The sequence below is a fragment of the Mirounga leonina genome, unplaced genomic scaffold (genome assembly GCF_011800145.1).
Source record: "Mirounga leonina isolate KUSES-001 unplaced genomic scaffold, KU_Mleo_1.0 Mir_53, whole genome shotgun sequence".
Taxonomy (NCBI): domain Eukaryota; kingdom Metazoa; phylum Chordata; class Mammalia; order Carnivora; family Phocidae; genus Mirounga; species Mirounga leonina.
The window spans coordinates 18,988,650-19,003,171 of NW_023270807.1; the positions used below are offsets into that span (position 1 = coordinate 18,988,650).

A 14,522-nucleotide genomic window follows, 5' to 3' on the forward strand; every position below is an offset into this window, starting at 1 on the left:
AATGAGTATTCTGTTGTTTTAGGGTGGAATGTTCTGTATGTATCTATGAGGTTCATCTGGTCCAGTGTGTCATTCAAAGCTCTTGTTTCTTTGTTGATTTTGGGCTTAGATGATCTGTCTATTGCTGAGAGTGGAGTATTGAGGTCTCCTACAATTAACGTATTGTTATCAATATGACTCTTTATTTTGGTTAACAGTTGGCTTATGTAGGTGGCTGCTCCCATGTTGGGGGCATAGATATTTACAATTGTTAGTGCTTCTTGTTGGATAGACCCTTTAAGAATGATATTGTGTCCTTCTGTGTCTCTAACTACAGTCTTTAGTTTAAAATCTAATTTGTCTGATATAAGAATTGCTACCCCAGTTTTATTTTGAGGTCCGCTGGCATGGAAGATGGATCTCCATCCCTTCACTTTCAGTCTAGATGTATCTTTAGGTTCAAAATGAGTCTCTTGTAGACAGCATATAGATGGGTCCTGTCTTTTTATTCAATCTGCAACCCTGTGCTGTTTTATGGGAGCATTTAGGCCATTTACGTTGAGAGTGATTATTGAAAGATATGAATTAATTGTCATCATGTTGCCTGTGAAGACCTTGTTTTATAGATTGTCCCTATAAATTTCTGTTGTATATCACTCTTGGGGTCTTTCTCCTTTTATAGCAGTCCCCTTAATATTTCGTGCAGGGCCAGCTTAGTGGTCACATATTCTTTCAGTTTCTGCCGGTCGTGGAAGCTCTGCATCTCTCCATCCATTCTAAATGAAAGCCTTGCTGGATAAAGTATTTTTGGATGCATGTTCTTCTCATTTAGTACCCTGAATATGTCTTGCCAGCCCTTTCTGGCTTGCCAGGTCTCTGTGGATAGGTCTGACGTTATTCTGATGTTCCTCCCTCTGTATGTAAGGAATCTCTTCCCCCAACTGCCCTTAAGATGGTTTCCTTGGTTCTAAGATTTGCGAGTTTTACTATTACATGCCGGGGTGTTGGCCTGTTTTCCTTGATCTTGGGGGGGGGGTCCTCTCTGCCTCTGGGACACAAATGTTTGTTTCATTCCCCAGATTGGGGGAATCTCAGCTATGATGTGCTCCAACATATCTTCTAGTTCCCTCTCTCTCTCCACCCACTCAGGGATTCCAATAATTCTGACATTGGAACGTTTCATGGTGTCACTTATTTCTCTGATTCTATTTTCATGGATTCTGAGTTGTTTTTCCCTGGCCTCCTCTTTTCCCTTTTTATCTATTAAGTCGTCTGCCAGGTCACTAATTTGTTCTTCTGCCTCGCTTACCCTAGCTGTTACATTATCTAGATTAGACTGGATCTCACTGATAGCATTTTTAAGTTCTGCCAATTCAGCTTTCATTTCTGCCCTTAGAGACTCTGTGTTGCCATTAATCGATTTCTCCATTCTAGCTACTGTCTTCACAATTGCTAGCCTGAATTCCATCTCCGACATCTTTGTTATATCTGAATCCATTTGTAAATTTGTGGCATAAGTCATAATCTCTGAGTCTTTTCTGTTTTGGGGGTTCCTCCTCCCAGTCATTCTGTTGAGGGGTGGTTGAGGAAGCATAAGTCCAAATTACTGACCACCACCCAAGCAAGATGCACCTGTTTTCTAGGGACCTTAGGGTTGCTGGCCTCTTGTTTTCCCAGCCTATCTTCTGGGGGAGGGGCCTGCCGTGTTGTTACTCAGGAAACCCTGTTTGGGCAGAGTTGCCCTGCCCCCTGTGGTGGCGGATGGGCTCAGTGGAAACCAGTTTTTGGGGGCTTTTGTTCTCTGGGAGCTTTCCCTGGTGGCTTTCCGCATCTCTTCCGAGAGTCAGAGCAGAAGAGACCGTTTCCAACCCTCTGCCTCAGAGCAGAGAGATCGCAGTCTGTTCTTCAGTGAGCTCTCCAGGCCACACTGTCTCTGTTTTTGTCTGTGCTGCTATAAACTGCAGCGTCCTGGGCTGTGCACCCCTCAGCAGCGCTCCCAGTCCTGCCTCCAGGTTGGGGCACGTGTCTGCCCTTTGTGCTTCTAAAACCGCCAGCTTCCCCCAGTTCGCATGTGCAGCCCCGCCGCTCCGGGTTTCCATCCGGGGGGCTGCCCTAAAGTCCTTTCCCTGCTGCTACCAGTCTGCGAACCTGTGCCCGGTCCCCAGCATGGCAGGCTATCACTCACCGGCAGTGTAGGATCTCCATGGCCAGGCTCCCTCCCGCTGCCATTTATCGTCCAATATCTGCCTGCGGAATCACGGCTCCCTGCTTTGTACCTTGAAACCAACCGCCTGCAATATTCTGTTTGTAGAGATCCAGATCTTCTTACACCTCAGGCTAATTTCGTGGGTGTTCAGAGCGCTCTGGTAGATATCCAGTTCAATTCTGGGGACTGGTTGGAATGGGGTCCCCTACTCCTCCGCCATCTTTTCCCAGGACTCTGAAATCAATCATTTCTAATGGTGAGAGGTGACTTCTCATCTAACACCACATTTAGCCACAAATGTGGTATAACCTTTAGCATGACAACCATTTCCAGGGCACCTTCTGGAATTCTACCAAAGCATCTCAAGAAACAAGGTCATTTAGCATTTAAAGAATAAGCAGAAGAATGTCATCTTGGGTGGCCATTATCAGCTTTTCACCCCAATATCTCAAGATGTCAGAGCCACAAAATAACCCTTTTTGAAAAGGGCTGGCTGGTTTTAGTGATAAGGGCCTGGTGAGCTGTGTGGTTAGTACCCCCAAGCAGACCTCCATCCAATAAAAGATAAGAAGAGACTGTCTATACTGGAATTCAAACTATATCTAGAAGAGGACCCAGGGACATTTCCACATAACACCAAGTGTGTAGGGTTGACATCTGCACAGCCCTTATTGTTTCTATGTGGATGCTCAAGTGTGTATTTTTTAGAGTTGGTATAAGCCACTTTTTTAATAAGGAAACGGAGATGAGAAATGATACAGATGCCCCAGAGTCACATAGCTTTTTGGTGGAACCACTAGGACCAGCAACCAGGAATTCTGGCTCTCAGTTTAACTGCAATCTCAAACAGGAGTTCCATGTTCCTCTGACCTTCCTTGCTTGTTTTTGAATCCTTAATAATTCAAGAGCACAATGGGGGTACTCTACCAATGAAGCAATCTGAGGAAAAGTAGACTTTTACCTGCATCTTTACTTCAGCAGATGTTTGGTTTAAAATTAACCACCAGCTGCTCCAAAACTGAAAGTATCTAGTTCTTCCAGGGTTTAGCTAGCCGCTCTTGGCTGTGCTATTATGGAACAGGGTCAGGTCAAAGCATGTGGCTTTGCATTTCAAATCTTTCATGTCCAGACCATAAGGATGCCCATTAAAATAACTGCACACTCATAACCTCCCAAAGTGTTTTGTTTTGTTTTCCTTATGACCAGGAATACCCTTGGGTTACTGCTGAATGGGATACTTTCAGTTAAGTCATAAGGACAGGCTCTGTACACTAGAGAAGGCTTTAGAACAAAGCACAAAGGACCAGCTTGTCCTCAGCCCAAGCTGAAACAGGGATGTCTGGCATTTTCCCCTGGACCCTAGACCCTGTCCTCTTATGCTGGCAGTCCTATTCTCTCATCTCTCAGGCCTCCTGAGGAGTGGCTTCTGCTAAGTAGCTGCCATGCATCCAGCAAGAAATGCTCATTTTTCAGTTCATGGGGTGTTAGTGGTTAAGGAGAGGAAAACATCAAGCCAAGACTCAGCATCTCGAGATAGTACTGTACAATGGTTTGAGGCACAGACCTGAATTCCTGGCCTACCCGGGAACTCTCCCTCAGCAGAAAGGGCAGTGACAGTCCAAGGAACAGTAAAGGAGTTAGCCCAGTATCTGGCATAGGAGGCACTATGTAAGTCTTTGCTATGATTTTAGCCAGATGTTTGCTATTTCTGCTGCCCACTAATGAAGGCCCATGACTAGGTCTGAAGTGGTGTTGCTCCTATTGTGTACTGAGGCCCCGGCCAGGGCATCCTTTGCATAATTTAAAGAGACTTCTCCAGTCCACCTACTGACTCTTGTTTTGCAGATTAATTCTGCTTTGGTTGAGGATTTGTCCAGTGACATGTTCCTTGTTATACCAGCTGCCAGTGGCCCAGTTACCAAAGGTTTGCAGAGTCAGTTTATAGAAGTCAGGCCTGGCTTTGGACCAACTCCGAAGCTTGCACTCTAATGGAAGGTAATCCTCCCTTTTCTGCTGGGTGTGAGGAGTGAGGGGATGGCTGTTCGGGTTGTACCCTTTCTCCATTTGCCCAATATAAGGCATTCTCTCAGGGCATTGCCAGATAAACTGAGATGAACATAACTGAATGGGTGCTTCCACTCCCTGACAAAAGTTTCCTTCTGAGTAAGGAATTTCAGTGGCAAGGGAACAAAGAGCAAGAAGTATTTTAAGGCAATGATCAGGCCTTTCTGAGAAGTATTAATCTCACCAGATGTTTCAATTTCTCTATACCTCTTTAAATGAGAAAAAGCAGAATAGTAAATATTTTTTTTTGGAAGTACTTTGGTAAACATAATCTTTTTTTTTTTTTTTAACGAAATTCAATACTCAACTACCAGGTCTTTTAAGTGTTTTTCCAAATCCTATTTCCCCACAATAACATTTCTATTTTAGGAAAGCCTGAAGGGAAAGAAAAACAACAAGACAGTTTAGAATATAATGTTTCCAAATCAACTGCTCTGTGGTTCTATTAGGACCTTCAAAGCCAGAGCCCAGGGAGGAACAGGCTGTCAGGTGCCTGGGGAGATGCTTCAACTGTATTAACCCACAGTTACAGAGGAGGGGTTAGAAGGCACAAGCAAAACACCCATGCCAGCAAATGTCTTTCATCTTTCCAATAAAGCAGCATCAGAAATCTTCAAAAGAAGACTCAAAGAAAAAAAGTACTGATGTCTGGTTCTGGCAATGCAGCAAACTGGCCAAAAGCAGAACCAACTCCCCCACTATAAGGACACACAGAAATGCTACATGAAACATACCAAGTCCATCATCACTGATGCCTAACTATACGGTGAGGCCCCCTCCCCAAAACATTATGCAGAAAGGAGGACGTTAGCTTACATTTAAGTCCTTTTAGAATCTTTCTTTTATTTGAGGAAGACACCTCACCTGAGATGACCCCACCCAGCAATACTAGCTCGGGATGCTTATCCAGGACACCAGACAAACCATTTTGTTTTTAAAGAAGAGATTTAGTGTAGATTTAATAATTATTCCCAGAGGAATAATGTGGCTGAAAGCAAATGGTTAAGTTTGGAGATAACTGTCATATCTAGATCACAGAGGGGGAAAAAAAAACACAAAAAACCCCCATGATGTTCCTATGTTATGTAATGAGGAAAAAAAAGAAAAGAAGTAAACCTTCAGAAATAAATGACATATAGTCATTCACAGTAAAAACTCAAGAGATGGATGGAACAGCAGAGTACACACAAGTGAAAGTGTGAGTGAATCAGATGAATGCAGAGGAGAGAGATAAAGGGGCACATATATGAAAGAGAGGCTATGTGGAGTCAGGGACTGTCTAACACGGGTCTAATAGTAGAGGGGGGAGGAGAGGCCAGAGTTGAGCAGAGGATGGCCGAGTACTTTCCTGAACTAATGAAGTCTGTTAGACCAAAGGCTCCAAAGTCCTGAATGAGATCAATAAAAATAGATGGCTACCCAGGCACACAACTGTTTTATTTTCAAACGCAACTTAAAAATTATCCAGAACAAAAATGATTGCCTACGAATGAACAAAAACAGGACTGCAGTGACTTCTCTGGAATGAATCTTCAAAGTGCTGAAGAAAAATAATCCAGAATTCTTTGCCCCACTTAAATACTATTCAAGCTTAAAGACCAACGAAATGATGCTCAAGAGTTGAGCCTTCACAGCGAACTACTCCAAGAGAAGGAAACGGAGCCTCAAAGGGAAAAATGGATTTCACAGATCAAGAGTGAGCACAGCAAAGAGCAAGGCCTGAATAAAGATGATGACAGTGTAGGACGTTAGCAAACGCTGGGATGACGGAACATGATGGAGACCTACAGGAAAGGGGGATCAGCACACAAACTTCCAAGGTCCTATGTGACTCAGGAGGGTGGAAATAAGAATTCATTGTAGACTTTATGAAGTTGAGGAGGCATATTAAAAACTTACGGTCAACACTATAATACAGAATTAGAATGAATGACTATTCAATCAGTAAAATGAAAAAAAAAAAATTCAATAGAAAAGAGGAGTGAAAAAAGCAAACACACCTACACACCAAAAAAAGGTGATAGAAATTATTCCAAAATAATCAACATGCTAAATGAAAATGGGTTACATTTCCCCACTAAAAGACAAGAGACTATGAGATTCAGTCGTTAGAGTCCTAGATGTACATCTAGTTTTAAAAAAAGGAATCACATTTGCACAAGGAGACCAAGAGTACTCCCTACAACACTATGAACGGGAAACCTGTACGTCCATGCAAAGAAAGCTGCATAAAATGGTATAATAAATTCTAACACTGAAGTAATACAGAAATTAAATTAACTAAATCTCTATGATTCAACATGGATTCATCTCAAAATACAATACTGACTAAAAGAAAGCTATCGAAAGAGTATAAACAGTAAACCATTAACATAAATTTAAAAAATTTCTCAGAATATACTATATATTGTCATGTATACATACACATGTATTGAAAGTATAAAAACATATCCAGAGAAGAAACACATGAACTTCAGAAGAAAGTTGTATCTGGGAAGGGGCTGTACTTCAGATGCATTTTTATATTTTTTTAAATTAAATTCAATTAGCCAACATATAGTTCATCATTAATTTCTGATTTAGTGTTCAATAATTTACCAGTTGCATATAACACCCAGTACTCATCACATGCATTTTTATAATATTTCCTTTTTTTAAGATTTTATTTATTTATGAGAGAGAGAGAGAAAGCGTAGGGAGAGGGGCAGAGGGAGAAGCAGACTCCCCACTGAGCAGGGGGCCTGATGTGCGGGTTTAACAGATTGAACCACCTAGGCACCCCTAGTATTTTCTTGACCAATAATAAAAGGTCAATATTTGTGAGGTATATAGATATTATTTATGTGATTTTACTTTCCATATTTTGAAGTAGTTCTGAAATTACAATTTAAAATAAGAAATGCAAAGGGGAAGAAAGAGGGAGTTTTGGATCTATGCCAATCCAGATCCATCTATCCAGTCAGATAGCAATCATGGTTTTAAAATTGCATTTTAAATGTTCTGAATGAGACTGTTCTCTCACTCTATTCACAAAAGACAGTTCTAACTGCAACGTAATAAACATAAACAAGTACTCAAAAAAAAATCTTATTTGTAATCTGTGATTTTGTTTAAAGTAAAACCGTGGGCCAGGCATTTGCTTTCTCTTTTTCTTTTGGCATTTGCTTTTTTCTACCCTAGTGCTCACGATACATGTGATGGAGCCATATTAACAGAGGGAAGAAACACTAAAATCACAGCCGTCTTCTATGTCAGTGATGTGTGCGCGAGGGACAGGATGCTGAGGCCACACCCAGCGGAACACCTGAGTGGAAAGCAATGTGTCATGTTCCTTGGGAATAGTGGGAAGGCAAAAGAGGCTTAAGAATCACTTCTCCGTAGGGGTGCCTGGGTGGCTCAGTCATTAAGCGTCTGCCTTCGGCTTGGGTCATGATCTCAGGGTCCTGGGATCAAACCCCGCATCGGGCTCCCTGCTCTGCAGGAAGCCTGCTTCTCCCTCTCCCACTCCCCCTGCTTGTGTTCCTGCTCTCACTGTATCTCTGTCAATAAATAAAACTTTTTTAAATTTTATTTTATTATGTTATGTCAGTCACCATACATCATTAGTTTTTGACGTAGTGATCCACGCTTCATTGTTTTTAAGAAATCATCACTGCTCCGTAGAGCTTGGGTCCTGACTCCGTGTGCTTCTGGCTTCACAGGAGAATTGATTCTTGCGTAGAGTCCTTAAGAAGGAGATGGAGACTGTCAAACGGAGGTGGCCTTAGGTCTAAAAGAAGAGGGAGTTTCTTGGGGGTAGAGACCAGAGGAACGAAATACACTGGTGTTGGGGGGTTTGAGTAGAACTATGCATAACACGCAGGCTGACAGCTCAAAGTGCCTCCTCCTGAGGAAAGAGGCCAGCAGTTCTTAAAGTTCAAAGCCTCGTGTCCTGTACAATACTGACCCTGTTTCCCCCGCAGGTACCACTGAGATCAGTGCACAACACCCAGGCCGATCAACAGGGATGCTCCCTTTTGGACTGTAACAAACCAAGCAATTCGATCCTCTCAGCTGAGGGGGCACAAGAAGCCAGAAGCAGGAGGAGAGCAGATACACCAAAACGGTTACACGTCGGGAGACAGCAGGTGCCTGCGTGGGACTCCCACGTCTGACATGTTAACAAAGGAGTTAGAAGTGTCTCAGACAGCTTGCTGGGGGGCGGGGGGCAGTGGGAACGAGTCCAGCTTGGACATCTACCACATCACGAGGAAAAGCCACATCGGGCATTGTGTGGTTGGGGATTCTCAAGCTGGAGCTCAGGGACTTAAGGTAGCTTGGGGAAACGGGGGCTTCAATGAAGACGACATATGCCCTCCATCTCAGAGGGTAGAAAGGCACCCAAGAATTTTACATTTGCTACGAAGGGCACAGATTTACAATGCTGAGTAACTAACACAAACTAAGCTTTTTAAAAAAAATTTTTTTTAATCTTTTTTATTTTTATTTTTAAAGAATTTATTTATTTGACAGAGAGAAACACAGCAAAAGAGGGAACACGAACAGGGGGAGTGGGAGAAGGAGAAGCAGACTCCCTGCCAAGCAGGGAGCCTGATGCGGGATCAGTCTCAGGACCCTGGGATCATGACCTGAGCCGAAGGCAGACACTTAATGACTGAGCCATCCAGACGCCCCAAAGCTGTTTCTCTTCTACTAACTGAAATTTTATTTGAGCCTTCACCACTGATTGTGATTTTATTTTTTTTAAAGATTGCATTTATTTATTTGACAGAGAGAGCGAGAGCACAAGCAGGGGGAGCGGCAGGCAAAAGGAGAAGCAGACACCCTTTTGAGCAAGAAGCCTAATGCCGGCCTTGATCCCAGGACCCTGGGATCATGACCTGAGTGGAACGCAGACGCTTAACCGACTGAGCCACCCAGGCGTCCCCCTGACTGTGATTTTAGATAGCACCTCATTTACTAAGTAAAAGCCAAAAGGCTTGCCATAAAGTCCTGTACTTTTTTTTTTTTTTAAAGATTTCATTTTTACTTATTTGACAGAGAGAGACACAGCGAAGAGGGAACACAAGTTGGGGGAGTGGGAGAGGGAGAAGCAGGCTTCCCGCGGAGCAGGGAGCCTGATGCGGGGTTCGATCCCAGGACCCTGGGATCATGACCTGAGCCGAAGGCAGACGCCTAACGACTGAGCCACCCAGGTGTCCCAAAGTCCTGTACTTTCAATCTAAAACACACCACTGTTCAAAGACACTTCTAATCAGGGATCTACAATCATTTTCCCGAAAATAAACACTAAGTTTTGTTTGAGATAACTACAAGTAATGCCAAGTCTCTCCTTGGGGAATTAAAGCCACAATAAAAGGTTACAAATCTAAATGGGAGTGCTTGCAAATGTTTATACATGGCTTAATTCTCCACCCAGAGATTTAACAATAGTTTAGTGCTGTGAGACATTTGTACTGTAAGCCTGAAAGGTGGTCCCTCCCCTAAAAACGTATACAAACTGTGCTTACCCTTGGAGGGCAGCTTTCCTCCCCTGTTTAGCTTTAAAGCCTATATTACGTAACAGCAAAAAATAGGGAGGATGTAAGTTTTGATTTCCATTTCAGCTACAAATGTAATAACTATGAACAAGTCTAAACTTTTTCTAGATTTTAAACTCTGTTTCACAGTTTTCAAATCGTCATTTATTTATTTTCCTTCTTCTGGTAATTTTAAAGTTATAGTGACTCTCCCCCTTTCACTTCCTTGTTATCTCCCTTCTTTCAAGACTTCTCTTTGTCTCCTTTAAGTGACAGTTAATTTTATTTGTATTAGCCTAGAACTTGCCAAGGCAGCTGTGAATTCACACAGGATAAAATAAACACAACTATCCATGACTACTTATTTATTTTTTAAATTCCTTACAGACCCAAATATGTAGATAAGCAGAAGGGTAAATAAAGACTAATAATCAAGACTCTGCCAACTGTGTGACCAAAGGCAAACAGCTCCAGGTCTTGGGACATTTGGCTGAAATGAGAGGCCCAACTGGGATCCATGACCTCCTCAGTTTGTTCTGTCACAAAACTCCATGATTGCCGTCCTAGGTTTTACTCATCAATGGAATATAAATGCCAATTAAAAGAAAAAAACAGCTAAGATGAAATGAAAAGCTTGACAAAGGATAGGTTATAATGGTATTACTGATGGGTTTATGTAAATACAGGAAAAAAAGTCACAAAAATCTAATGTAAATACCACGTAACAAGTAGTAAAATGTAGGGCTTATTTTCAACTCTGGAACACCTGATGTGGGCATATTTTTAGAAAGTGGATTTAATTTAAGGAATTACTGCTGTATGTACTCTAAATCATCAGTTAAAAATGTTTTCCTCCACTGTATATTTCTTGAGTCTCTTCATCCAGTGCTCAGACGGCTCAACCTCACCTCTAGTTCTCACTAAGCTGTCAGAGGAAAATCTGTATTTCCTCCTACAGTGCTTCTGGAACCCTCCCAATTCAGTCCTATGACACAGCAGCAATTTATACAGCACTGTTCTTCCCCTCTTTACCCAAGAATGACCTGTTTGAGAGAGGTTAAATTCTGACGTTCTAGCTCTATCTCCAGGGCTTGAGAAACCTGTTAGGCAGATCCTTAAGTTCTAGAAGACTTAATAATTTAAATATTTTTTCTCTAGAATAGTGCTATGCATAACAATAAACTCTATAAAAGCTTTCTTTCCTTTTTTTTTTTTAAGATTTTATTTATTTCTTTGACAGAGAGATTGAGAGAGAGCACAAGTAGGCAGAGCGGCAGGCGGAGGGAGAGGGAGAAGCAGGCTCTCTGTGGAGCAGGGAGCCCGATGCAGGGCTCGATCCCAGGACCCTGGGATCATGACCTGAGCCGAAGGCAGACGCTTAACGACTGAGCCACCCAGGCACCCCTATAAAAGCTTTCTTAAGGAAAGGGCTGTATCATCTATCAATTACGGGAAAATAAACCGTTCACTCTGAAAAACCTGACACCTTGCTGCAGTTTGTCCCTTGAACACAGAGATGTGCACAGTGCTGGGCCCAGGAGTCACTCCTGTGCTCTGCCCCTGCCTCCAGTCCTGCAATATCCATCTGGTAGGCTAATTAAACTGCCTTCATTCTAGAATAGGACAGAAAAAAGCGAAAAAAGGGGTTGTAAGCATTTCACAGAGTATCAAGCATAAAAGTCTACTACTCTAATCATAAACTCTTTAGCTGGCTTATGCAACATACACGCAGAACAAGCCACAGACCTCCCACAGGTGCAATCAATACCTCCCACGATCAAACAGTGTTTTGCACCGGTGTGACCACCCAGACACCCTCTCGCACACAACCACACGCAGACAGGGAGACAGGATGGAGAGGCCTGAGGCTGACGGAGAATTCATTCTTCCCTCTAAACACCAATTTTAAGATTCATTTTGATTTCTCCCCTCCTCCCCTTATCTTCTTTACTACTCCTTGGGGAATTAAAGCCACAATAAAAGGTTACAATTCTAAATGGGAGTGCTTGCAAATGTTTATACATGGCTTAATTCTCCACCCAGAGATTTAACAATAGTTTAGTGCTGTGAGACATTTGTACTGTAAGCCTGAAAGGTGGTCCCTCCCCTAAAAACGTATACAAACTGTGCTTACCCTTGGAGGGCAGCTTTCCAGCCGTTTAGCTTTAAAGCCTATATTACGTAACAGCAAAAAATAGGGAGGATGTAAGTTTTGATTTCCATTTCTTTCATTTTTATTTCAGCTACAACGTTTGCCTTTGAGATCATCAAATATGGTTTCCAACCTCCCAGTTATACAGATAAAATAATTTGGCCCAAACTTACAGACCATTCAGATCTTAAACACAGATCTCACCATCCACTCGTCTTAGCTTTTAAAAATGCACTTGTCAAATCTCAAAGCTATTTACAGTTATCAGATCAGGTGAGAGGCTTGCCAAAAAACACACCCAAACACAACTGCTACCCACTTCCTTCCTCCCCCACCTCCAAACCAGAATCCTGCATTTATTAAATGCTTAATAATAAAATGTTCACAGATCTGTTTTTCACATTTTGTTCATTTTCCACCCTGTGTTCTGCTTGCATAAAAGTATTTCTAGAAAATAATATGAAACATCACAAATCAATAGCAAAGGCTTCTATTTTAGATATTCTAGAAGGCATATTTATACAAACAACTCTGGCATTTTGGCAAATCAATTTTAAAACATACTCAAAATGGATTAATGTATTTGTTCTCCCAGTCCCCCCATCCCACCCCGCAATGCAGCTGCCCTTATTTAGGAACACCATTGAGGACGGTGATCAGAGCACATTTAAGGGACAGACCTACCTCACAGAACATATAGAGAGACAGCAATGTGAGGCCAAGGTTATACACCACTAAAATTCCCCGGCAAGAGAACGGCTGCCTATTCTTCATGTATTTTGGTCCCAGCCATACAATTAGTAAGTATATGACAGAGCAGATAAAAGTAGGTATATAATTGTCCAGAAGAAACCATCCTTTTACTCTGGTATCTGGAAAATAATAAAAGAAAAATATTTAGTGATTAATAACACTGATAAAAAAACAACCACAACTTTTTTTTTTTTCAAACACTAAAAATCTTCCCTCCCCATAATTTTTTAACAGTCATCTAATACTCAAGTTCCTAATCCCAACAAGGCCAACTGGAAGAGGAAGCAGGAGTTTTCAATACTTGTCATCCAAGGTGAAGCTCCTTATAACATGTTCTGAATAACATGTATATCATATGTGGTTTTTGCTAAGTAAAAAAAAAAAATATATATATATTTTTTCCAAAGAATCTTAAATAAGCAAGGAGAAAGCTAAATTTTCCACTAACTGTATTTACTGACCAGATGTGCTGAATGCTGCACAGGATAATAAAACTCCAGAAATGACAGGCTTTTTGAACTCCAGAGTTCTCACCTGATGTCAAGTGCCTGCCAGCCTGCCCGGCATGTGCAGACTCAGAGAAAATGGGCTATTCATCCAGCTTAACGACAGTCACTGATGAGAGAGGAGGCATCTGCTCTGAGTGCAATGGTCAACAGCAGAGGGGACAAATAAGAAGGGGTGAGGTAGTAATGACCAGGGAAGTGATTATTTAAGGAACCACGGGAGCAGCAGCGGCTTGAGAGAGTAGACCTGCACAGATTCAAGGGAGCTACAGAGGGAGGAGAACTCTCCCCTGTGCTCCCATCCTCTTTCCCCTGCAGGGATGAGGAGAATTAGCTCCAAGTAGCTGCTGGGAGCAATCTGCCAGCCTCTCCTTGAAAGGGGGTAAACGCCCTGGCAGCCAACTCCCCCTAGGTGTTAACCTGTCCCCTGCAAGTCAACTTCATCCTGTGGCCGACTCCCAGGAAGCCACCTCTGCAGCATGTTCCCCTCAGCATGCTGCTTTGATGAACCCCCAAAACCTATCGCTCCTCAATCTTCTCTACCGTCCAAGGTCACCTACTCTGGAGCTCAGAGGCACATGCAGGTTTTGCCTCTGCCATCTTCAGAGAGGCAGCAGCAAGCAGGGACAGGCTCTGTCCCCTCTTCAACCTCCCGACTGGGCCCCGCTGCTACTTTCTCCAATGCTTTTTCTCTTGATCTTGCAGGAAAAGCACCCATCCACTTGGGGAACAGGTTGTCCGTCTCCTTTCTTGCAGACATTCTAAATTCTCCTGGTGTTTCTCTGTAGTGCTCCTCCCCTGGCTTCAGAGGGAGATGCCCTCCACCCTCTCCCCACTACTTATGCTAAGGTGGCTCCAGTGGACCTAAGGGGGAGGTTCTTAATGCCTTGTGTTCTCAACTCTGGGCCCTGGCTATCAACTGTGAGAAAACAAGTTCCCATTTAGCAACTAACATTAGGCGGTTACATACGTTTGTGTGCACACATAGATCACAAACGTAGTAACTGCACACACAGAAACCTCCCATTTCCTTTCACTTAATGAAACAACTGTGGCCGTGGAGCTCTGAGGAAATGACAGTGGGGCAAAAGGTGCTGGGGAAGAGTTTCCTTGTTCTTAAATCCATGCAAATGAACAGATTTTTTTCCTCCTCTTCCGCAGGTGATGTCTGGAGCTTCTGCAGTCATGAAAGGTGGAGGGACTTTTCTGAGGACAGAACTGCTGATATATTGAGAATACAAAGTAGAAAATGACAAGAACAAGTGTACTTGGTCCCTGAAATAACTCAGGGGTTGCTCAATCTTGGTAATGTAAACTGATCATTATTGTTTCAGCCATTCAAA

At 42.6% G+C, this 14,522-nt stretch overlaps 1 protein-coding gene across 4 annotated transcripts in view; it reads right to left on the reverse strand.

Annotated features, from left to right (window-relative positions):
• Positions 1-14,522, reverse strand: part of ELOVL5 (ELOVL fatty acid elongase 5) — an 84,761-nt gene that overhangs the window by 18,040 nt on the left and 52,199 nt on the right. For all 4 annotated transcript variants that reach the window (XM_034991487.1, XM_034991488.1, XM_034991490.1 and 1 more), the window contains one exon: positions 12,605-12,792. In XM_034991487.1, the coding sequence (XP_034847378.1) occupies positions 12,605-12,792 (188 nt within the window). The remainder of the gene's footprint in view (positions 1-12,604; positions 12,793-14,522) is intronic.